The sequence below is a fragment of the Littorina saxatilis genome, linkage group LG9, assembly GCF_037325665.1.
Source record: "Littorina saxatilis isolate snail1 linkage group LG9, US_GU_Lsax_2.0, whole genome shotgun sequence".
NCBI classification, from domain to species: Eukaryota; Metazoa; Mollusca; class Gastropoda; order Littorinimorpha; family Littorinidae; genus Littorina; species Littorina saxatilis.
Genome location: NC_090253.1, coordinates 48,823,480 through 48,850,727, shown reverse-complemented (window position 1 = coordinate 48,850,727; position 27,248 = coordinate 48,823,480). Strand labels below are relative to the sequence as shown.

The following is a 27,248-nucleotide window of genomic DNA, read 5'->3' as shown; positions in this document are numbered from 1 at the left end:
AAGGTGACTGGCAGCATGATTGACAAAGCAAAGATTTGCACAGATGAATACAACAAAGAACACAAGTGACAAGTGACAAAAAAAATGAACGAACAAGAGTGCAGTGTAAATGTATTACATGTAGTGGTAAATAAAGAGCAGTTTGTGTAGAAAGGAATTTATGTGTTTTACTTTTAGTTTGTGAAAACCAATCTGATTGGTTTAGTGTGTATGCGTGAGAAGTTGAATTTGTGCGTTTAACCACATCCTGATCCACGCATTAACTATGGTTTTTGATCCCCAACTATGGTTTCTTATGCCATTTACTATGGTCAGAGGCCAAAAGTACTTGACAGGTATGCAATACGCAGTCTGCAATTATGGACTTTTTCAAATCTATCTCCAAAATAATAATGACATGGTACTTTAAAATCAACGTTGATTGCAGTAAAGTAATTGACTGACAATTAAGGTTGTATGTGGGGTGCCTAAAATTTGAACTTTTCTTATTCCCGAATATTTTTTGTGGGCGCAGAAGCACGGGGCAAATGGTATTGTTTTTTTCTGGAGGGGGATCAGACAATATAAAACCAATTAGAGGCCGAGTTGCCTGACAGAAAGGCCAATTCTAGCCCCAGTCCATGCCGGTTACATGTAATTAGCTATGCACACATTTGAGATCGATACCCAACCTTACTGAGCATCAGTTCTTTGCGTTATTTTAATTTTCTTGTTTTTCTTTAAAATAAAAAAGGGAATGGTTTTATTGATGTCATTTTATTATGTCATTATCTAGTCAGCATAAATGACTTTTATGGATACAGGAGAAAGTGTTAAAATGTGAAGATTTCAAGTGTGGTTTGTGGTCATCTGCTTGACCACTTAAAATGTTGTTTCATTTGATGATACGTTTTGTTTGGTGTTCCCGCTTGAATGTGACAGTAAGTTGTACAATGTTACTGTGTGTGTGTGTGTGTGTGTGTGTGTGTGTGTGTGTGTGTGTGTGTGTGTGTGCGTGCGTGAGTGTGTTTGTGTGTGTTGGTGTGTGTGTGTGTTTGGTAACCGGCTTTGTACAGCGGGACCACCTTATTTTGTCATGTATTTTTATTCATTCTGGAGCTTTATTAAATAAACTGCCCATTTCAATCACAACTCTGGTCTGGTCTTATTGTCAGTGTTGCATAAATGATTGTATGTGAGCTTGTGAACATACAAAGAAAAAAGAAAGAAACATTCTGTGTCGAAATATCTTGACTAAAAATCAGGCGGAAGACTACACCTGTTGCATTTCCTATTATGCTCAGGCAATTATAACTGAGGGCGGAAGCGACAATGATTCGTTTTCCCCCCAGATAACATTAATTTGTAGAGACGGAAAAGGAACACGCACATTCTGGAACTGATTTGTGTAAATAACTGAGAGGGTGTTTTGTCTGTTTTGTGAAACGGTCCTCACACATTTGCAAAGTTCCACAGTTAGGCAGCTGAATTAAAGCATTACATAATGCATAGTGTAAACTCTAGGCCTACTTCAAGGTCTTATTACTTCAAGATGCATACACGTGCTGTTGTATCTGTTAGTGCTTGCCGGACACCAGTGCTGATTAAAATGGCTTAGATTGTTACTAATTTGAAACTACAGTATGTCCTTTTACGTGTTGTGACAATTTTGTTGGTACCGATGATTTATAAAAAGACTTTTATCACAGGTTTATTTCGTATCAAACATTTATACTTACTTTCAAGTTCGAGTATAAGTTTACTTCCACGAGGAGAGTCTCTCTGTGTGCGCGCGCGCGCGCGTGTGTGTTTGTGTGTGTGCGTGCGTGCGCGCTTAAAGATTCTTGATTTTGGAACATAAGCAGTTTATCTGTCAGGGAGTTGTGTGTGTTTTCATGGCTGCGTGTTCTTTTCCCTCTCATTCTTCCTCTCGGCAGTCCGGCTTCAGAGTCATTTTGTTCCTCCAGGCTCAAAGCAGAAAGCAGCAATGTTTTAAAACATTCAAAAACAAGGATTGTATGTGAGTGTGAGTCATAATTTTCTTTTAAGAACCGAATCATAGCACCACAAGGTTCAAATATGTGCACAAAGCAAAAATAGTGCAAAGCAAAAATTAGGAAAGCAGCATATGGCCATGACTGGAGACACTGCTTTTTGTATCGATCATTCTGCAGACGTCACACTCTGGAGAAAATTAAACATGACAGAACTCAGTACTGATGTTCTCTGTAAACCATGATTTACATCTTTTACCTTATTCCATACGACATTGCGAGTTTTGCCGTTGTTTCCCTGATAATAAGTCTCGTACTCAGGCACTGTTTGTTTTTCCTCAGTTAATATTCAGAATTTTGCCATGTTTGTTTTGTTGTTGTTGTTGTGCTTGTTTAATTTAGGTTTGTTGTTTTTGTTTAAAACACTCAAACATACGCACACATCACACGCACACTTTTACTTTTTAAGTTATAATAAGTATTGCATTCAGCCACTGTTTTTTTCTCCTCAGTTGATATTCTGATTTTTGTCAGTTTTTGTGTCATTTGTTTTTGTTGTGCTTGTTTGATTTAGGTTTGGTGTTGTTTGTCGTTGTTGTTTGTTTAACACACACTCAAACACACACACACACACACTAACCAGACACACACACCACCACCACCACCACCACCACCACCACCACAAGAATAGGTTTACACTCACTTTTTCCTCCACGTTTTAATTTTGGCAATATCATTAACCCAGGATTGCAAAGCAGGGATCATTTGTCAATTTCATAACAACGTACATACAATTTCAGCTGGTTACTGCAATAAAATGTGCATCATCACAGGTTTCTGCTGGAATGACAGTGTCTTATGTGTCAACACAAAATACACACACACAAAATGGGTGTGGTGCTGCATGCCCCATAATAGATCCTAACTTCACCCTCTAAACCTCCCTGCAGATGCATGTTTTGTGCACAAAAATAGCCTTTTAAAATATGCAGTATACAAAATAAAAATGCAGACGACATTTCTACATTTGATGGGGGAGTTGTCCTGTATTAGAATTATTTATCAAATAATTAAAGTTAACCAAAGTATATGTAATAAAACCAAGGAGTCCTCTGTTAAGTAGCTCAACACAATGATCGCAGCCCAGGGTGCTAACACAGTTAGGGAATGTTGTTCAAGACTTGGAAGGTCAAGGTTTTAAAGTATGCTTCAGTAACGGAATCTTATAACAAAGCTAAAACATTTACCACTGAAGCAAAACCATCTCTGAACAATTCAAAATTGTCACACGTACTAGTTTTACATTTTAAGGATCTTGTCAAGTGCATATCTTTTTATTGTGAAAAATTTGTATTGCAAACAAAAGAAAACACAATGTCTTGTGATCTGTAAATGTTCTTGATACTTAATACATTACAGGGAACCTTATAAATTGTTCAAGTGAAGTACTGTACAGCCTATTTAGCTTGTTCATTTTCTCCCTTTAAGGTAATTTTGTCTCAACAATCATGTTATCTGCTACAAGTCTATAAACTGCTGTAAACCTTTCTGCCCTTAAAGTAGATTCATGCCCTTCTGTGTGGGCACCTTCTTCTTCTTCCTCTTCAGTGTTTGCATTTGGATGTGTGCTCTCTGGCCAAGTCTTGTTGCACAGGGGTGGCAAGGAAAGGCAACCCTCTCAGAACGTGTTGCAGAGTCTGTTCTTCCTACCCTAGCCACAGTCCGCTGTAGGTGCAAAACCTATCCTTTTGAGGTGTACCTTCAGACAGCAGTGTCCTGTGCGAAGGCGGAAGATGGCTCTCTGTTCTGTGTGAGTAAAATGGGGATATAGTCTTGAATGAGCTGGTATCTGTCTGTCTTTTTTTTGTTGATATAGACATCAAAGAAGCTCCAGCACCAGCCAAGTGTTGACTGTTTTCTTTATGCGTAACCTAGTCCTGGCAGCAGCTGTTGTCCATCTGTAAACAAGCAAGATCATTATTATAATATATTGATGGTGTATATGTTTTACCAGAAAGACGAGTAAAATACCACTTAATTTTTGTTTTAGTAATGAGGCATACATGCAGTTGAACGATCATATCTTGTGATATCTGCCCTCTGAAAAAAACCTACTATTCAAAATGTACTTTTACATCTTGTTTTTTTAACTTAGGCTTTTGAAGATCCACATTTACCACCCAAAAGGAGCCTGGCGATACTGGCATGCTTTAATTAAGATGACATGTTACTCAGAAATAGTGCTTTTAGTTATGCGCTATAGAAATCTCCTTAATAAATAAATAAATACTGGTGGTGGTTCACTGCAAAGCATAACCTGATATGATTTCTTCATAGCACCTGACTGGAAATGAAGTTTCATACAATAAAAACTATACTGCGCCAGATTTACAGCAGTTCTGTTGAATTCACACAGTCAGAAAATTTCAAGGCTGTCCTCAACATTCTATGCTCACACACACACACACGACTTGACTTCACTTAGGAAGGTTATGTGATGCTTAAATAATCTGTCTTGCCAATATTTCATCACAAGTAACCACTGTGTTTATTGCTGGTATGTGCCGGAGTGGAGGGATAGTCTTACCCCATGTAAAAAAAAAAAAAAGAAAAGCCTGGCAGGTGATCTGAGATGCCTTTAATAACACAAAGCTGCCTCTGTAAACAATTCTGCTTTTACACATGCTATCCCTTAACTTGGATTCATACCAAAATCAAGCCTAGCTTCATAGGAAACAGAATGTTACTTCAGCATTTAGAATTATGATCTTATTCCATGTACACGCCTTGGCAAATCTGACTCGATCACTACAGCAAGAAGTCAGTGTGTTGATTGTTCATATGTGACCAAGTTGAGGGATGAGCTTATCCTATTTAAAGCCTGGCCTGAACTGAGACGGTGAAGAGAAGTAGTGTGCCTTTAATGACACAATGCTTTCTTTGTAAGCAATAGATTCAACATCTCAGATCTGGTCAGGCCTATACAAATGCCATCCCTCAACTTGGTTCATACAAAAATCATGTGCCTGGCTAGAGAGTGGGGATTTGTTGTTCTCTTTTTCGAAATCCAAAATAAGCAAAATCAGGTCTTAAAAAGGAGCAAGTCTTAAAATGGGAGTGAATTTACAGATGTTATGAACAAGAAGTCTGCGTAAACAGGGTCATTAATAGGAAGGAGTCTTAGATTGGGGTGTCTTAAAAGGGGCAGGGGTGGGGTGGTGTGTGTGTGTGTGGGGGGGGGGGGGGGAGTCTACAGTAATGACCATAAAATACTCAAAATAATACTATTAGTCATCTTATTCTCTACCAAATTTCTAGAGGTCAAAACAATGATACAGATTTTTTACTTGTGTCACTGTTAGTGTCATTCTATGAATAACAGACCAATAGAAAGAGAGAGAACGAGAGCTCTGTGGTTTTTTTTTTACCTGGGTTCATGCTCAGTTGCTTGAAAATTGACTTGTCAGAGGTTCTTCTTCAGCCTTACACCCACATGCAAGAGAACTTGTACCAGATAATGAAATAAGTGAACTTTGAAGTGCATTCATAATTAAAGCCCAATCATGTGGTTTAACCTACCTAGTCTTGAAAAGCCTGTCCGAGGAAACAGAACAAGCACCCTTCCGCAGACCTTCCTAACTGGAGAGTCTTGGTTGTAACCGCACACTTTCTAAAGTAGTCCATAAGCAGTTCCATGTGCCTATGTTTTCACTGGAACCAGCTCCTTTGTGTACCTGTGATCTGGATGAGCTGCAACACATAAAACTTTCATATGAACACTATGTCATAAGTACACCAGTTAGCATACATCAAACACGAGGAGCATCACAAGATATGTTCTAAGGAGGTAACAACTATTGTCACAAAGTGTTTATGATACAGCCACAGGCACATGGCACTGAGTGGTCAATTGGTGAGGGGGGTGGGGGGGGGGGGGCAGAAGTTCTGCTCAGTCTTGTCTACTGATACAACACTTTGTGGTGGTGTAAGGCAGGGAATCACACCCCAACCACTGGCCCCGCCCACCTGGTGTCGAGTGCCTGAGGATACATCAGTCCCAGTCATGGCTGGCCCCCGGTTTGACCAGACAACTGCCATGTATGGGTACATTTACTTTACAGTACAGATTAGTTTTCAATAGCAATGACATCATGGACGCACACCTGCCCAACACTGACACTGACAGCAAAATCAGCGACCAAACGTGATAAAGAGTAACTAATCGTCACAAACATCAAAATGCTTTGCATTAATTTTCTTGAAGAGGTCATTCTTAACCAGATAATCATTTATAGGCAATTGAAGATTATTATTCCACCTACAGGCTATCACTCCTATGGCTGTTACTTGTTAACACATTTCATTTCTTAAAATATGTTTTGTAAAGTACATAGATTTCACTAAATAAAAGGCACATTCCTTCTCATGAAAACAATTTGGCTCACCGTCTCAGATCTGGTAGGGCTTTAAAATGGGATAAGACATGATCTCCAGGGGTCGACACTAACTTATTTGGCCTGGGGCCACACTGGCCCCAGAGATGGAAATTGCTGGGGCGGAAAAAAAAAATCTGGGGCCCACTCTCAGTATTCACGTGCGGCAATGCATTGTCTGTTTTTCTTCATCGTACTGAAGCCAGGGAAATTCTTTCAACCATTTGACATTGAAATTACGACAGCGCTTCGCGCTTTTGGCTGCATCGGTCTCCTTTTTTCGTTTCTCTCCACCCTGTTCTTCATCTTCATTTGACCATGTCTTTTTACACCAGGGATGTGTCGCCACATTTTGCGTTTGGTATTTGAAGGCGATACTTATCTCTCACGCTAAAGAGCGCAATCTGGGAGTTATTTCCCTTACGACATTGTCCTTCGACGATTTGAATGTGTTTTTTTCTTGACTGCGGCATTGATCGTAACGCAAATTTCAGTGACGACTTTGACTGGCGATTTTTAGTGATTGGCTCTGCTGGCATTAGAATTTTCGGTTTGTCATTGTTGGAATTTATCCTGGGGCGGAGTGGGCCCCAAGCTTCGGCAATGTTTGGGGCGGAACACAAAACTCTGGGGCGTTCCGCCCCCCGCCCCCGCTAGTGTCGAACCCTGATCTCTTAACTTGTTCACATACCCCAAAAAGTGCGATTGTGTTATGAATAAATGCTGTAAAAGCTACCTGTACTAGTTCATTAAAAAAACAAATCACAAAATGTCACTTCACCACAGCATGCAAACAGTGTGTTTATTTCTGGTATGTGTCTAAAGGCGGAGACAGACGCACAACACAAAACCCTGTTTTCGACAAAAACACCATCTCAAAACGTCGGGGAAACACATGTTTTTAAAGAGGGGATGTCACTTGCGAAACACACAGATGAAGCGCGGTGCGTGTTTTCACAGAAATATCGGTCAGTGTCAGCTTGACCCGTCCAGCTATCGCCCTGTGTTTGAGTTTGTAAACAACACGGCTGGCAGTGCCCACTGATACGGTCAGTGTCCACTGATACGGTCAGTGTCCACTGATACGGTCAGTGTCCACTGATACGGTCAGTGTCCACTGATACGGTCAGTGTCCACTGATACGGTCAGTGTCCACTGATACGGTCAGTGTCCACTGATACGGTCAGTGTCAGCTTGACCCGTTCAGCTACCGCGCTGTGTTTGGGTTTGTAAACAACACGGCTGGCAGCGCCCACTGATATTATTGCCTCTCTTCAATCGTGACAGGATCCATAGACTCTAGTTAGGATTCATGGGTCCGATACTACCCTGAATCGGTACCACATCTGAGTCTGCCATTTTTTTCTATCTCCGTGGTGCCGGAAACCGAGTCACTTGAGTTGATCGTCCGCGTTCATTGGCTGACTACCAAAACGTGTTTTTAGATTTTAGAGCATGCTCTAAAACCCAAAACACGATGCAAAAACACGAAACAGTGTTTTCTGAAACGCGTTTTGGGGGATGTCACATGGGAAACACGCTGTTTTGTGTTTGTTTTGAAAGGAAACACTGTTTTGTGTTGTGCGTCTGACATGGCCGTAACACAGACACACACACACACCATACACACATACACCAAAGCAACACAAAAGCCGAAAACATGCCTACCATCTAAATGAGGATATCCAGTTCCAACTGTCTTCTGCCACTATAACACTGCCAGAGACACCATGGTGTAGAAAGTCAGTTTAAAGAGAGGCTACCTGGAAGAAAAATATATATACTATAATAATAATAAAACACCCAGTGCAATAGACATACTTTCTCGTTAAAGGCTTACTTTACTATGTAAAAACATTTTGCTTCACAATCACAGTCTCAGATCTTGTCAGGCTTTTACTTGGGATAAGATCATCCCTCTACTTGGACGCATACCAACATAGATCAGCTTGAATGTTTGTGAAAATATCCCATATTTTGAGTTAACTCACCACAGCAAGCAGTCACTGAATATATATTTTATTTTTTAGTATGTGGCCAAGATGAGGGATTCCATGTTGAAGCATAGCCATATAATATCTGAGACAGTGACCCACACTATAGTGACAAGGCAAGTGTGCCTTTAAATTGTAAACTGTTATATATGTGCATTTTGACTTCTTCATAAATTATAACCCTGATGCAGGCAGTCATCAGTAGTGGTTTAGTACCTAGAATGAGAAAAGAATGAACTTGCAAGAAAGAAACTGAGTCAAAATCAAAATACCCTTTAAATTACAAACTAGAATCCATGGGGCAGACAGGGTTTGAGGTTAGAAAGCTCTGAAAATAACTCTGCTATCTGAAATTGACTAATAGTATTAACTTTTAACGTCATACATGATACAAACAAATGAACTAAGGCTTTTGAAGATCCATATCCAATCCTGCTACACAAAGGCACAAGCAGAGGTTGAAATTGCCAGGGTCATTTTCCATCCCCATGTAGCCTGGATTTAATTACTGGCATGTTTTTTTTTAAAGAGGTGTGTCACTCAGAATGACTGGAGATGGTTCATTCAATGCAGAGCATAATATACCATTGATTTCTTCATGCCATCTGATTTGCCGGTGAATTCACAGGGCGAGAACAATTCAAGACTGGCCTCAACATTTTATGCTGACTGTAAATTGTAATTATATAATATATCCACCCTAGCTAACTGGTACACTAATCACTTGCTCTGGCGGACTTCTTTTTCCAACATCATAAATCTGTTATTTGTACTTTAGCCTTTTGTGGTAAAATATTCTCATTACCAGTTGCACTCACAATCTATTGCTAGTGTATTTTGGAAATGATCAAAAGCCTTACTTGTGTTCTATAAGTTAACAGCACCATGTCACTGTTGCGGGAAGAATGAGGCAGGGCTTGGTAATAACTGAGACCTGCAAGTAAACAAAACATATTTAGAATCTCATCATGTGTTATTTTGTTATATCTATGTCATGAGGTCTTACATTGCAATAACAAACACACGCATAACTTAACTTAGCAATGTGTTCTAATAAGAGTAATTGTTTAATGAATTAACGCTGAAGAAGCTACTAGTTGCTTAAACAAATTCATAGCAAAATGTCACTTGATCACCACATCAAGCACACTGTATGTTCATTTCTGGTATGTATGCAAGTGGAGGGATGATCTTGTTCCATGTAAAATCCTAGCTCAGCTGATCTCTCTCAACTTGGATTCATACCACACATTAGGAGCCTGGCTGTTTCTGTTCAGTGGGCATTTCTCCATTTGTTTTATTTGAATGCATTTCTTAAAAAGAACACTTCCTCTGCACAGCAAGCAGTCAGGATGTTATATGAAGTCTTATATCGCGCGCGTATCTCCAGACTCGGACTCAAGGCGCAGGGATTTATTTATGCCGTGTGAGATGGAATTTTTTTTACACAATACATCACGCATTCACATCGACCAGCAGATCGCAGCCATTTCGGCGCATATCCTACTTTTTACGGCCTATTATTCCAAGTCACACGGGTATTTTGGTTGGTCATTTTTATCTTTGCCTTAATACAATTTTGCCAGGAAAGACCCTTTTGTCAATCGTGGGATCTTTAACGTGCACACCCCAATGTAGTGTACACGAAGGGACCTCGGTTTTTCTTCTCATCCGAAAGACTAGTACTTGAACCCACCACCTAGGTTAGGAAAGGGGAGAGAAAATTGCTAACGCCCTGACCCAGGGTCGAAATCGCAACCTCTCGCTTCTGAGCGCAAGTGCGTTACCACCCGACCACCCAGTCCTTTTTGTTCCAAATCAAACGTTGTTTTGCTCCAACCAAGACTGCAGATCTTGGCAAACATGTGGCCTAAAAACTAGATTTGATGACCTTACCCGTACTCACCCTGAAAAGTGCCGATCTAGATTTTGCTATTTTAACAGAGGGGACAGAGGTTGTACCTCTCCTCATGCAGACACCGCATAACAAATATGTGTAACAAATCCAGTTGCAACACTGTAGTTTCATGGCTTAATTTCATTGACTGATTGAGTCAGCAGTAGTGAGTACTACATGTCATTATGATCATACCAGTATTAGTGAGTATTACAATTGGAGCAATCTGCAGAATTGTTACCAATACATCATCATAACAGAAATTCCTCAGTGCATGAGACATTGGTGTGTAGACATATAATACATAAATATGTAGATCTTTAAAACATTCAATGAGTCATGGGACTAAAAACTGCTAAAGCCTTATGTGGCAACATCACAAACAAACAAAATTAACCAACCCCAAATTATGTCAACCTCATGGCCCTTGTACTTGTAGTTCAAGTTGCACTGTTGTACTAGCCAACAGACATAAAAAGGAACTTAGCTCAGTAGGTGTTGATTGCTCTGCGTCATTATCAATATCATGATGCTGAGAGTCGAAATGCAGTTCAAACACAGACAGAACAAAATGGAATCTTTGAGTTTGAAATTGAATGAAAAAAAAAGTAATTTGTATGGTCATGGTGTAGAAGTTTTGAACTTTAGCGTTGTAAATTCATTGCTCCGAATCAACTGCAATCTAACCCTCCGATTTATGTCCTAAGTCATTTACATACCTTTGGAGTTTTACGGAATGGGTATAACGTCCTTTCCTCTAATGATCTAGTCTACTTTGGGATTTTGCCCAGTCGCCGTCTCCTTGACCTACTTGGAGTCCTTGCTGGGTTGAATCGGCTGAGGAGCGAACCCATGACGACTCGCAACGCGAGGAACCAGAAGAGGAATCTAGGTTTATTTTGCGTGTTTTGGGCCTGCCGACCCTACTTATAGTCCGATCTACAACCGGCACGAAGCTTCTTTTCGCAGGGCGAAACCGCCCCACTCGTGACTTCCTCCGATGTCCGCCATGTTTCAAGTGACAAAAAAGTAGAAACGATCTAACGAATAACTTTCATTTCAAGCACAGTCAAAAAAAAAATTAAAAAAGTACAAAAGAAGGGGTGGAGAAAATGGCATTATCTAGACAGACTCAACTCGGATAAACTAAGAGGGACTTATAACTACTGAAGATTGAGAGCACAGCGGACGTCCTGTAAATTCCCGATCCATTTTTTCCCCTTCCCATTTCGGTATACTGTTCTCTGCTTGTAACGCTACGCAACAGGATAAGAGATATCCTGAGGGTATAAGTGATACTCCCACATACGTTGCACAAGCATAATTTGACGTTACCTTATATACGGTCCAACCGGTGTGCAATGGGTGGCACCGAGAGAGAGAGAGAGAGAGAGAGAGAGAAGAGAGAGAAAGAGAGAGAGAGAGGCGCACCCATGCACACGAACAAGCAAAATTACACACACACACACACACACACACACACGCACACACACACACACACACACACGCGCACGCACGCACGTACACACGTACACACACGCACACACACGCACACTTACACAAACACACACACACACACTCACACACACGCACACACACACACACACACACGCACACACACACACACACACACACACACACACACACACATAATATACGCACACATACACACACAGGCACATACACAAACTAACACATACACAGACTTACACACACACACACACACACACACACACACACACACACACACACACACACACACACACACGGACGAACGCACACATGGACGCACGCACACACACACACATACACACACACCACACCACACCACACCACCACCCCCCTCTCACACACACACCGCGTTACGGGACATTCCATTGGCAACTGTCGCCTGAAGCCAATGTACAGCAGAAAGCGATCAAAAGCAAAGCGATCTTTATTGCCCTACAAAACTGAATATCAAACGCCAAGCCCGTGAAGCTATTTGTTCAACTTCTTTGCTAGTCTTCGGTCGTTCTTTAATTTTGATTCAAATCTTTGACACACTGCCTTAGGACTGTGACGACACTGCGTGTTGATACGTTTCTACTGAATGAACCAAAACTATTCACATCGGCCGATACATTGGAACACATGTTTACAACTGAGTCACACGTATTGTACACAGTTACATACAATCTTGAATCCGATTTTAGAATAGAATGGAGCAAGTTTGTGGTAACTTAATGCTTGGGTTTTATATGTTGGACTAGACATACATGCATACACGTTATACAAATAAACAAACAAACAAACAAACAAACAAACAAAGATAGGTAGTGAGAAATTAACGAAAACCATTTTTTATAGGAATAAAATAAAAAATGGACTATGACTAGATTATACACATGTGCTTTAAATACATTTGGACAAGACAAACGTACCCTACCATAATGTCAGAGAGCAGATCTACTCAAATATCCGTTTTAAAAACATACATAATGGTAATCGATGTTTTCGGAAAACAAGCCTGTCAGGGTTTGTATACGATCGTTGCCGCATTTATCGCCTGGCTACCGACTGAAAAGCGGCCACGTGTGGTGACTGATCAGGCGATCACTTTCGTAAGGCACACAGAGTCTTATTGATCGACAGAAAACAATTAGTGCCGCATTTCTTCTTCGTCTGCATTGATGGGCTGCAACTCCCACGTACATTCCTCGTGTTGGCTTTTACGTGTATGGCCGTTTTTTTCCCCAGCCATTTAGGCAGCCATTATCTCTTCGTGTTTTTACAACCCACCGAACTCTAACCTGGTTTACATGATCTTTGTTCGTGCATACTTTTTCTTGTGCTTGTGTGTGTGTGTGTGTGTGTGTGTGTGTGTGTGTGTGTGTGTGTGTGCGTGTGTGTGTGTATGTGTGTGTGTGTGTGTGTGTGTATGTGTGTGTGAGTGTGTGTGTGTGTGTGTGTGTGTGTGTGTGTGTGTGTGTGCGTGGGTTAACTAACTAATTAACTAACTAACTAACTAACTAACTGACAGAGGCTGTGCGCACGTTGTTTAGTTGTGGGTTTTTTAACGACCCATCAACCTAATAGGCTTTGCGTGATCGTATTAAGCATTTGCCTGCCCCGGCCCTAAACAGGGTCATGCACCCAGTTCAAGCTGGGTAGACTGGAGAGTGCTCGGAGAAATCGTGTTTTGTATTCGCCCCGGATGGGGATCGAACCCACGACCTCTAGAGTGATAACCAAGCGCTGTAACCAATGTGCCACCCTTGCTTTAAAGTTAGTACACCTAAGGCGCCATTTGAAAAGTTTTTTTGACGAATTCAACCTTAAAATGATCAAGAGACATTCGCTGTACTGTAATATCGAAACGCCTGCAATAATTTGCTCAATACTGCTCCGTAACTATGCAAAAACATTAAATGAAATTTAGTCAGTGATCGCGGTTTGCTTCAACTACTCTCCTGTGTCAGAAGTCCGGACTTCCGTTCGTCGTCATATTTTATTTAGTCCTTAGAAATACCCATTCGTCAAAGCAGAGGGCAATCTTGAACTGTATCCCTCTAGGCAATACTGTGACACAAACTTCAGTTGAGAGTCTCTTGTGACATCTATTGTTTCTATACTAGCCGTCATAAGTAAATAGACAGGTGCGTTTAAGTGCATATCTTTGTGATGAGGCCGTTTGTGTCACAAGAAACAGTGGATAAAAAAACAAAAACCAACATAATGTTCACCTTTATCTTTCTTCCCTTTCTTCGCTTCTACATCTTTGAAATTCGTCAATGAATCGCTGTTATTCACAGTCTTTTCCTAGTTCAAAATGTTTAATTCAAAGTTCAAAATTGATCACGAGACAATGAACTGTATATGAAATCGTTGAACTTGGTCCATCGAACGCAGAAGAAGAAGAAGAAGTTGAACTTGGTTGAGCTGTGGTTACGCAGGGGAGGCAACCTCAAGATTTTAATATCCAATCTTATCAAACAACTACAAGAGTTATTTACCTTCTTGCCATAACTAACACTATGATGTGTGTGTGTGTGTGTGTGTGTGTGTGTGTGTGTGTGAGATAACTTACGACTTTTGTTTCGTCGCTACCTTTCAACAGTTCACGCAGCTGGAGTTGGAGTGGGGAGTCAACAGGTATGCCAATTTATCGGTTTCTAATAGCCTGATACACAGGACACATACAAACATATGTGGAGAGAGAGTGGGTGGGAGATAGAGAGAGAGAGCGAGAGAGAGAGGAAAGAGAGAGAGAGATAGAGAGAGAGAGGGGAGGGGGAGAGAGGGGGGATAGAGAGATCGAAGGAGAGGGAGAGAGTGATGGGGGGGGGGGAGTAAGGGTGAGAGGGAAGTGAGTTAGTTGGCCGTTACAAATGAAGACAGTTCCTTAAAGGCACAGTAAGCCTCCCGTAAACCATCACAGATAATGTCAGGCTTTTACACACAGTACAAACACCCTTCCATTTGAACGCTCACCAAACGGGAACATCCTAGGTGCCCTACGTAAAGAGCGAGCAATTTTTAAAGAATTTATTTTGCGGATTGTCTCAGAGACAATCGGACCGTGGTGCGTTTTGGCGCTAGATCTAACTTTTAAAATCTAAATAATACATTGACAGCTTGTTACAAAAACATTCTTAAATCATAAAATATTTCTTTTTTCATCTAGACAAGATCAGTACAATTCGAAGTTTTGAAAGTTTGAAAAAAGAAAAGCCCGGAAGCAGGGTCACGCAAGGTCGTGGTTCTCGTAGCAGACGACGGTTTATGCCTATCGCCAGTTCCTCTGAACAGTCAAAAGCCATTGCTAGAGTTCTTGCGAACCACATCCGTTTGTCAGAGGTACTTAATAACGTGCTATTGCAGATAAGCTCACAGCGAGTCGCATTCAAATTACTAACTGACGACTACATTGTGAAAAAGGGAAACTTGATCACACGGGTTCACGATAGCTCAGGGGTAAGATAAACCACGCAAAATTAAATTCTTTGAAAATTGCTCGCTCTTTACGGAGGGCACCTAGGATGTTCCCGTTTGGGACAGACATACAGACAGACACAGAGAGAGAGCAAGTGAGAGAGAGAGAGAGAAAGAGAGAGAGAGAGAGAGAGAGAGAGAGACACAGAGAGAGAGACCGAGAGAGACAGAGAGAGACAGAGAAACAGACAGACAGACAGACAGACAGTCAGACAGAACGAACGAACTTTATTTGACAAGGATAAAGGTTTGAGGCACATTGCCTTGTCTAACAACCTGAGTAATACCTAATATTCTGGACTCGCAACGAAATATACAAACAAATGACAATGAACAACGTTTCGACCTAATGGTCTTCAACAGGTTAAAAAAAAAATGAAAACAACAATACAAATATCAAAACGACTTATCAGAGAAGATGATGTCCTCCAAGCGCAAAAGAAGGGGGAAGGGAGATAAATCAAAAAGAAAAATGAGCAATGAAAAATGAAACCAAAACGAAACAAATCAGAATAATAACGCTTGAAGGGCCTGAAGTTGAAAGAGAGAGAGAGAGAGAGAGAGAGAGAGAGAGAGAGAGAGAGAGAGAGAGAGAGAGAGAGAGAGAGAGAGAGAGAGAGAGAGAAAGAGAGAGAGTGTCAACAATACCTGCGACACGACTGCCAACTAGTCTCGGCCCGCTCAAAGTAACAATGACCGAGACTTTCAGTAATTCCTTCGCGTGACGCCATAATGTGACTTCTTCAAATGACGAAATGTTAAAGTTTCTACCACAGACATACACACGCACGCACATACGTGCGTGTGACGTCTTCAAATGACGAAATGTTAAAGTTTCTATCACACACGCACGCACGCACAGACAGACAAAAGTTAGCATCGCATAGGCTACACTTACGTGAGCCAAAAACAAGTCGCGTAAGGCGAAATTACTACATTTAGTCAAGCTGTGGAACTCACAGAATGAAACTGAACGCACTGCATTTGTTCACAATGACCGTAGTCCGCCGCTAGTGCAAAAGGCAGTGAAAGTGACGAGCCTGTTCAGCGCGGTAGCGGTTGCGCTGTGCTGCATAGCACGCTTTACTGTACCTCTCTTCGTTTTAACTTTCTGAGCGTGTTTTTAATCCAAACATATAATATCTATATGTTTTTGGAATCAGGAAACCACAAGGAATAAGATGAAATTTATTTTTAAATCGATTTCGGACATTTTAATTAATTTAAATCATAATTTTTATATTTTTAATTTTCAATTTGTTTTTAATCTGAATATAACATATTTATATGTTTTTGGAATCAGGAAATGATGTAGAATAAGATGAACGTAAATTTAGATCGTTTTATATACCCCAAAAAATTATTACAATTTTCAGATTTTTAATGACCAAAGTCATTAATTAATTTTTAAGCCTCCAAGCTGAAATGCAATACCGAAGTCCGGCCTTCGTCGAAGATTGCTTTACACAAATTTCAATCAATTTGATTAAAAAATGAGGGTGTGACAGTGCCGCCTCAACTTTTACAAAAAGCCGGATATGACGTCATCAACAGTATTTATCGAAAAAAAGAATAAACCATCCAGGGATATCATTCCCAGGAATTCTCATGTCAAATTTCATAAAGATCGGTCCAGTAGTTTGGTCTGAATCGCTCTACACACACACACGCACGCACACACACAGACACACACACACACACACCACAGTATGCACCTTAATCGAAGGACAAAACTAATTAATGTATTCATTGGCGTATTCAGACGTTTGCATTTTTGAGGGCATTTGCTTGTGTTATTTTTCTCCGATTTTCCAGATAGCGCTGTATGTGCCCGTTGCAAAAGTTGAGGCCGCACTGTAATGGCTACATTTCTTCATCTTCTTATTTTAATTTTGTTCACTCAATCTTTTACTCGGGGTTGCATTTCACATTGGTATTTTACAAATTCGTTTACGAAATAAAAAAAAAAATAAACAAGCTGATTATTTCATGTTTATTCGAAAATCATAATTGTATTCTTTATTGCCTCCTGTATCTAAAAACATGTTCTAAATGAAGTAATTTGTTGAATAGAAATTATAATTCGAACCTTGGACTGTAACGAACTTTGACATTCAGCAATTCTGTAGGCGTCAGCTGTTGTGGCCACACTAAATTTGAATCAGTTGTTCCTTCTTGGTCAAAACGCAACCATTTATGAACGTAGGATAGTACAAAGTGAAATGGCTTAATTAATCAATGAATGATATGAGAGAACATGCAGTGCGTTTGCTTTTTTTGTGGAAATATGTGACCCTCCACCACAAAATGAGTCGCATGTCACCGTTGCATGATTTTCATATTTTTACGTTTTCTGAATGAGTTTTTTTATGCTCTATCCAGTGGTGAAAACCGTTTGAGAAAAGAACGAAAACTGTTTGAGTTATAAGCCTGTGACTAAGGTGACCCTCACACTGTTACCAGACACTCCCCGGACTTATGTTAAGCCTAGCGCAGAACCGCGCGAGGTGACATGCGACTCATTTCGTGGTGGAGGGTCACATATATCTGTGTTCAGAGAAACACACCAACACTTAACATTTGGCAGTTACTACAGCATTTCCAACAAAGATCAAACACGTTCTGCTTCAACATGGATGCTTTTAACGGCAGGTCAATAACGGAAAAAAAGAAATAATTGTGAGAAATTTGTTTATTTGTTAAATTAGGTGTTAAGTTTAAAGTTGTTAAAAAAAAATTACAAATTCAACACTTTATGTACAGTTTTTATTTTTTATGAATTTGAATATTTTTTTTATTTGTTAAATATTAATGTGTTTTTCGATTCATCGATTGATTAATTTATTTTATTGTGCACGATTTAAATATGTTTTGAAAAAGTGTTGATGTTATATCAAGAATGTAACATAAGACACGTTCGTTGTGAATGTAAAATAAGGCACCTCCGTTTGTAAGCCCTAATATCTCAGAAGAAAAGCTGATTTCCACTTAAAAAAAAAAATTAAAAAAAAAAAAAAATAACGGACCGAATTTTAAATCGTATTAGAACATTAACACCCTTGTTGCTGTCGAGCTTATCAGCAATAAAGACATCAGACGTCAACTGAACCCCAAACTAGATTTCGCTAATAGTTTGCCTGTGATATTTCAGAGTGTGTTGAATCAAGTGTGAAAACAGTAGAGAAATCAATCGGACACACTTTGTGTGACTGCATGCGGCTAACATTCAGATTTACAGCTGGTTTGTGTCTACTAGAGCCTGTACAGACTATACACTAGTTCCATGCTTATCAGTCACTTCCACTAATTACTTGTTCACACCAAATTGCAGTTCAGTCCACGTAAAGTTAAATGTTATTGAATTTAACTTTTGTATGATTTTAACTTTGTCATTAAAAAATCATAGAAAATTCAACATCAGTTTTCAAAAGCATATTGACAAAAAAACATGAAAAAGTTTAGTGTCAAATAGCCCTCTTTTATGATGACATGCAAAGAATCAATAAAAAGGGGTCAGGCAATAGGAAGGTTTCTGCCAGTTATCTCTTTGATGTTTCGGGTGCTTACAGAGTACCGTGCCCCTTGCGGGGGCATCAAACATCGAGGTCACAAGCAGGGTCAAGGGGAAGGTCAGCTGGGCGGACAGGAGACCACAATAGGAAGGTTTCCGCCAGTTATCTCTCTTTGAGGTTTTGGGTGCTTGTAGAGTACCATGCCCCTTGCGGGGGCATCAAACATCGAGGTCACAAGCAGGGTCAAGGGGAAGGTCAGCTGGGCGGACAGGAGACTATTGCACGAGGCATTTGACCGATCAGTTACAATCACATGACCTACTTTGTAAGTGGTGTAAGTAAATCCCTGGTTTACGTCTGTTGCAATAATATGTTTCTAATTGAATTACTGAAACGTGTCTTTTCGAAATGGCCGACTTCTCAGTCTAATTTCATGATTTTATGGTTAATGGTTAAATTGTTGAAAAATCCGATTATCATAATGACTTTGGGAGTGACCATTGATAACAACCTCTCTTGGTCACATCACATGGAAAAACTTTCCCAAAGCAGTGTCCAAGAAAGTATATCTCCTATTTAGGATCAAGCACTTTTTAAATTTCGAAGCAAGGAAGTTAATTACTATTAAATGCACAAATTCGGTCTGCATCTGCTGAGCAAGCGCAAATTTACTAAACCCACTTGTTGGATTACACAAGCGAGCTCTTTAAGTAGCCCTTTCTGAGTGAGACTACTTAAACTTTCTCCCTCTAAAGGCAAGGCTCGCTTATAATAAAGCTACCCTTGTGCATACCAGTATCACTTAATGTGTACCAGAAACCCTCCGCTTTTGATTACCAGATACCCCTTTAAATACACACACTCACACACACAAACACGCATGCACACACGCACACAAAGACACTTACACACACACACGCATATACACACACGCACGCACGCACGCACACCCACCACCCCGACACACACACACACACACACACACACACACACACACACACACACACACACACACACACACACACACACACTCACACACACGCATACAAAGTTAGACCAGATATGTGAATACAACAGACTGATTTGGATGCAAATTGGATTGTTCTTTTTACTGACGACCGTGCAGAACATGTTTAGTTTTAGCAGTTCTAATTTGTTGTCCATTTTAACGCGGGAACTTTGATTTTGCGAATTTGATTTTGGAGGGTGTCTGCGTTGTAGGTTCTACTGTATAGACACTACCTGATTTAAACTCAATCTGTTTGCTGAATATGGTTCGGAAATAAATGGCCTTTCCAGTCATATAAATGGTTTTACAATAAACGGCCTCGTCACAAAGATCTGCCCTCAAACGCATCTGTGTAGATTTGTATGACGGGTTGTGTAAATAGGACTGTATCCATTCTTAAGCGTCGTTCCGCGCGACTGTTCGCACGGCTCGTGAAAAGTTTACGCGCGTCATCCGCCTCTTTTTTTTAACATAGAGGGGAATCGAGACGAGGGTGTGGTGTATGTATGTGTGTGTGTGTGTGTCTGTGTATGTGTGTGTGTGTGTGTGTGTGTGTGTGTGTGTGTGTGTGTGTGTGTGTGTGTGTGTGTGTGTGTGTGTGTGTGTTTGTTTGTGTCTGTGTCGGTGTATGTGTAGAGCGATTCAGAGAAAAATAATTACTGGACCGATTTTCATGAACTTTCACATGAAAGTCCTTGAGTATGATATCCCCACACATTTTTTTTTATTGTTTTCAATAAATGTCTTTGATGACGTCATATCCGGCTTTGTGTGAAAGTTGAGGCGGCACTATCAGGCCTTCAATTTTAAAGCAAATTGGTTGAAATTTTGTTTAAGTGATCTTCGACGAAGCCCGGACTGGTATTGCATTTCACCTTCGAGTTTGCTCATTAAAGTTGTCATTAAAATCAATTTTTCGCAAACGGGTTTAAATATGATGGCTTTGTATTCCTCATGTTCTCCTGAATTCCAAAATATATACATATGTCATGTTTACTCTGAAAATGTGCTCAGAATGAAAGAAAATAAGTTCAGTAAGTACAACGGACGCGTGCTTCGCGGCGGCGAGCGTGACCCGTCTCGGTCTTCGGTATGGTTAGCCGAGACTATCTGAATGTAGTCTCGGCGATGATTGGTTTGTGGTGTTGATCTTGACTAAATGTCTTTATATCGCTTCACGCGACTTATTTTTCTTTTCTTTTTTTTCTTTTTTCTTTTTTGGCGGGGAGAATCCTTCATTGATCGGTTTTTCTCTCCAATTTTATATTAATGTCTCTTCTTTGAATATACCTATATCATTAACAATCCTAGTTCTAAATATGTTTCAAACAACTTTTCTATGTAACAATTCCCTCTCAAAAATGCATACAATATTCAAAGGGGGAGCCATATCAATAAATACCAATACACATTTTGGCTATCACAATCAAATAGTTCACATAACTTAGTTATGCCTTGGAACTTTCTAAATGTTCATGCACACCCAAGAAAACTTCCTTGACAGTAATGTTAATACTCATATCATATTTACAGTTCATTTTATCCTCAACGCATTTCCAATTGGACACAATTTTAGGGCAAAAATAAAAACAAATTTCAATATAATCAATTTCGTTCTCACAATAGGTACAACATTAAACTATTCGTAGGGTAACTATTGTGCAATATTGTCCAATGTAACATTTGTAATCTTGTTTCAGTGGTTACTTTGCTTATCAATAGCCACTGCTTTTTTCCGGCCTAAAATCAAATTTCGTTTCCCAAAATGTAACTATAACCGGCTCCACATGTTTTTTCTCTGTAATTAATCTACGAAACTGACAGGACTTACTCAAATTATTCAAACCGTTAAATCCACACACATTTCCATTTGCAGAGCGTAGTGCTGCTGCTTTAACTGCTGTGCAAATGGCCCTATATTCAAAACATCTTGTCGGCTTGCATCCAACCATCTGCTGCATAACATTAAGTGGCAAAACAATCATTATTAACAAATACATCCTTTACTCGACAAACGCCTGGTTTAATCCAATCGCTAAAAAAACAGCGTTTGTCCGCAATACATTATATCACTGCTGTTCCAAAAACACGTGAGAGTGTTGATTGGATGCATGGCAGTGGTTCGGCATACTTCAGCTATACTGACCAGAAACTGATTAAGGTAGGACCCCACTTGTGCTTGTTTACTCGTGTGTGTGTGTGCGTGTGTGTGTGTGTGTGTGTGTGTGTGTGTGTGTGTGTGCACTCACTGTCACTGCTACGTTGTGTCATCAATGTTCTTTAAATATATGTCACACGATCCAGTACGGACTACGGAATTGCATTTTAGCTTGATAACTTAACAATTTGTTAATGAAACGTTTTGAAAATCGGAATTTGAGTCACAAATAAGATACAATTTTGTCTTTATTTTCTTCTGTATCCGTTTTTGTGTGTGACTGATTAAAAAAAGTATGTGGACAAACAAGCAAACAACTATATGACTAGATTGGGGGATTGTTTAATGTGTTCAATACAGATAATTATATTCTTTCTGTGTTGTTATGTTTGTGTAGATCACAAGATAAATCCTATCTTGATCAAAGGCTGTTCGTCAAGAAACAAAATGGCTTTGTCCAAGTCCAAAGGTAGGCCTATGTACATTTTCGTATCTATTCTTTAACTTATGTTTATAGAACGAAAACAAGTCACATAATCAAAATTATCAAATGAACATGTTAGGCTTTCTTGCATTTCATAGGTACTGAATATGTGTACTGATTCTCTCTTATTTTAATTTTGTTTGTTTACTGATTTGTTCGAATGTATTTTTTTCTCATCTGCCTTTATTCCACAAATACTTCATAGCAACAATGATTATTTTTTTCATAGTTATCGCACATAACATTGATTTGGCATGAATTTGCAAAAAAGTGCAACGGTGCCGAACATTCACAAAACATTCAATATTCGCTCACAAATAGAGAATTTAGCACATAAACAAGAACGCCCATGCGCTCTCACAAACAAGTCGCTAACAAGCAGATGCATTCAGAACAGACATATTAAATGAAGACAAAATATACACTTATCAAGACAAAGTCAGACACGTACAGTTAAAGATACTCACAAGTGCCCAACTTATAAGCCCCCACTGCGGTGTATTCACAACAATAAATCACATTAAATGATTCAGACAAATATTAACACGTGCTTAAAAATACAGAGTAATATATAAGCTTCCACTCACACGCGCGTTCTTATTACGCGAACATCAACTCGTATCAATTGTACAACAAATACTTACACAAATTGCCCCTCAGCAGCATTTCAAATAAAACTTAAAACCATTTGCTACTAGAAGCGAGACGAGGAATACGTTAAATAAATTCAATATTTATAATCAACAACAAAATGTTTCGTGCATGTGACATCATGGCAGAAAATGCGTGTTATTTAAATCAGCGTGACAAAGAAAACACCTGCACACAAAATCGCCAGAGTAATACCCTGCTGCTGTTATCCTCGGTTCAGTTCATTAATCAGGCGGGTCGTTGCGAGGACACACGACATGAGGCAGCTGTGAGTGTCACTATTTTCGATTGTTGGAAACTTAAATCAGCTCATTCATAATCGATAGCCTTTGCATCACCCAATCTGTGCGTCATACACGTACAATCTATACTACTAAAATCTGCTCATTTAGCGAGAGCCTTTGCGTCACCCAATCTCAGTGAGGGACATACACGTACAATCTATACTACTAAATTCTGCACACTTAGCGAGAGCCTTTGCGTCACACAATCTGTGCGTCATACACGTACAATCTATACTACTAAAATCTGCTCATTTAGCGAGAGCCTTTGCGTCACCCAATCTCAGTGAGGGACATACACGTACAATTTAATATATACTACTAAAATCTGCTCACTTAGCGAGAGCCTTTGCGTCACACAATCTGTGCCTCATACACGTACAATATATACTTATATCTTGCTATTCTGTTACACAATAGGGGGGATTCGGGGGTTGTGATTGGATATAGTCTCACGCAACCCTATGTTGGCCAATGTTCCACATTTCTACGGTCGTTGAACATCCTTTATATTTACACAAAAACTTACACGCGGTTCCGGTTTCATCGCCGTGGACGGAGTACACTTATGCTTGGCCAGGTTTGCTTCTGTGACAGGTCGACAGCCCATACGATTTGCAACCCTTTTATTTAACCGTAGAAAGAATAAATGCCAGGTAAAATCCAATTCTTTGACAGGCAACCAATCTAGTTGTTCGGTGATTTCCGTCGGTACATGCACAAGGACTATGCGCACTGAAACGTCGCCTGCAACAGCCAGCATGGACCATATGGGTAGTTGTCGCAAAAAACCCACATGAGTTCAACACAGAAAATAATGTCGGAATAGTACTATAAACGCTATTGTGTTTTCAGCGTAGCAATAAAGTCAGATATTTGTACTCGTCGGCATTATACTTGTCTCGTCAAATTATCGGACCCTATTGCTACGCTGAAAAACAATAGCTGTTGATAATCATAGGCTTAGCATTCACGTAAGGAAAGTCAGTGACCCTGAGGTATTTGTGTGAAACTGATTTTGATGGATGATTGTCAGTACGATCGGTACCTTAAGCCTTGAATTTTGTTTAATGAAGTGTAAAAAACTCGGTAACAAAGAATTCTTATCATGACGAATAAAAGAAAAACACCATCATAGTTCTGCGTTGCTCTTTGACCCAAACAGGTTTTCGAGAATCGATTAAAGAATTCTTCTGAAAGTTTACACCAGAGTGCAATTCGCCTTTAAAATCGAACGCTTTAGTAATACTTTCCGTCATATCCTGTGTAAACGATCATGTAAATCACCATCGACCTGCCAAGGCTTTCAGAGGAGATAAGAACATGTTTATATTGGAACACTTGCCCAGGCCAGGCTGCTTTCTGTGGAAGTGGGTTTTTTTGTGGGTTTTTTTCCACTTATTTATTTGTAATACCTGCTTAATAATAATACAGTCAAATAATAATACAGTCAAAGAAAAAAAAAGAAAAAACCCACAAAAAACAACTACAAACAAAGACATATACATATCTTATATATTAGTTATTTAATAAATATTTTGAATAATTAAATAACTGTCTGTGAAGGGACACATTTACTCTGCTAAGAGATTTTAACAAATATCAGAAGAAAGTCTCTTCTGACTTTCAATTGTTTCTTTCAAAACTTCTGATATTTTATATATTCACATATACACAAATCATCACATCTCTGCACAACCTAGCTTACTACCTAACCAACTTTTCATATGAGGACCATAATTCTACAAATTTGGTAATGTTACCAGCATTGAAACTGGAATATTTTTCTATTCCAAATCTGTATTTCAAATTTCTTAACAATATTTCTAACAGTGGCCTTGTCTCTTGTAACTTACTCTTATAAGTATGAAACTTTGCAAACAAAATAATAAAATCAAAAACCACATTTATGTTAACATTGTTCGTACAACCAAACAAAATAAATTCTTCAGCAAAAAGAACATTTACGCGGTGAATACAACTTCTGTTTAACAAATCTTCCAAATCAGTCCAACATTTCCGACAAAGCGGGCAGTACCAAAATATATGGGAAATTGTTTCATTTTCATTTTTACAAAAGGCACAAAGGGGGTTGTCAAGAATATGTTGAACAAATAACTGGCTAGCAACACCAAGAATGCGATGAAGCAATCTGGTCTAGAACCATCTTAACTGTGTGTCCTTAGTTTTAAAACACTTTTCAAAAATCTGTTTCCAGTTCAGGTTGTAAAAATACATATTCCATCTGTTCATGCCTGCAGGGTTATCATCAAATTTTGATTTTTAAAAAACTTCTTTAATTGCCTGTTTGCCTCTACATATAATCTGCCACGGTTTATTATCCCTAATCTGAAAACCATTTAACGAATCAATTTGTACTTTTCTCTGATATTTCAACTCAACTCAACTCAAATTTTCTTGGCTTCAATTTTTACACAGAAGAATTTATCTTGCGCTTGGGATTAAGACATAGGCAGAAAGTAAGAGTATAACATATAATAACAGCATTCATATCACATTTCATGTATCACGCACAGTAGTCACTAGTATAGGCCTAGGCCTACAGATATCACATTGTCCCTGTATCACACATGCAATTAAATAGTATCACATTTTCCACGTATCACACACAATATATACATTACATAACATACAGCGTAAGGACTTAATCACTCCTTCATAAAATAAAACTTTAGTTTGAACAAAAGGAAAATATAACTTACATTCTTCAAAAGTCAAACAACTTCCATTTAAATGTAACAACTGACGGACAAACAATACATCATTTTCAATCCATTCCTTATTTACAATTGTAAGCCTACCGTGGTCTCGTATAATGTTCAAATTGTAATGTATATATATGTCGTGCCAAATTCACGTAATTGCCGACTTCGCGAAATCGGAAACATTTTTTCCCATTTTGCGTAATCGGCAAAACGCTGTCCATTTCGCGAAATCGGCAGCGTTTTGACGAAAACGCAGAAAGGCTTCTAAAATTTGCCCATTTTGCGAAATCGGCAGCCACTTTTTGGTTTTAAAGTTCTCAAATGCCTGGGGTATCATCACATTTAGACAACTACTGTAGATACTCGAATGGATAGATATTGCAATAATCGATACGTTGTGGCAAGTTATTGCAGAAAGTGTAGTTTTCGTGCATTTCCGGAGTTATGCTCGACACAGACCAACATAGACCATACAAAACATAGTAGGGAGGTAAAGCAATGTCAATGCAATGTTCTGGTGACAAAAAAAGTAACAGACTGGCTGTCGCTTTTGCAAAATGGGCAAATTTTAGAAGCTTTTCCGCATTTTCGGCAAAACGCTGCCGATTTCACTTAATGGGCAGCGTTTTGCCGATTTCACGTAATCGGCAGCGCTTTGCCGATTTCACGTAATGGGCAGCGTTTTGTCGATTACGCGAAATGGGCAAAAATGTTGCCGATTCCGCGAATTCGACAATTCCGTGAATTCGGCACGACATATACATTTGGAAACAACATCATTCACATTAATTACCTCGCATAAGGAACAGCATTTCTTGTAATGTTTCAAAACATCCTTCCAAAAAGGGTTACTACATTGTTTCATAAACACATTTACATACTCGGCACCCACGTTCGAATGTATCTATATATATATACGACTTGTGTCTGTGTGTGTGTCTGTGTGTGTGTCTGTGTGTGAGTTCGCGATGCACGGCCAAAGTTCTCGATGGATCTGCTTCAAATTTGGTGGGCATATTCAGGTAGACCCGGGACAGGACACAACCTGGTCGATATTTCAACACGTGCTCTCAGCGCGCAGCGCTGAACCGATTTTGGTTCCACCTCAGCTATTTTGGTTCCACCTCAGCTACCCGGGCCCCCATACCGACACACC

The 27,248-nt window shown here is 39.5% G+C and overlaps 1 protein-coding gene and 1 long non-coding RNA gene across 3 annotated transcripts in view; one reads left to right on the top strand and one right to left on the bottom strand.

The window, feature by feature from the left end:
* Positions 1-2,672: 2,672 nt before the first annotated feature.
* Positions 2,673-11,321, bottom strand: LOC138976302 (uncharacterized). Its single transcript, XR_011458940.1, has 5 exons — positions 11,017-11,321; positions 9,261-9,334; positions 8,075-8,169; positions 5,553-5,723; positions 2,673-3,931 (listed from the first exon to the last, which is right to left on the bottom strand). It is a non-coding gene; the product is annotated as an uncharacterized lncRNA (long non-coding RNA).
* Positions 11,322-21,815: 10,494 nt separating this feature from the next.
* The window catches only part of LOC138976334 (uncharacterized), a 29,661-nt gene continuing 24,228 nt past the window's right edge, over positions 21,816-27,248 (top strand). For both annotated transcript variants that reach the window (XM_070349201.1, XM_070349200.1), the window contains exons 1-2: positions 21,816-21,953; positions 22,348-22,419. In XM_070349201.1, coding sequence (XP_070205302.1) covers positions 22,398-22,419 — 22 coding nt within the window. In that variant the 5' untranslated portion in view covers positions 21,816-21,953; positions 22,348-22,397. The remainder of the gene's footprint in view (positions 21,954-22,347; positions 22,420-27,248) is intronic.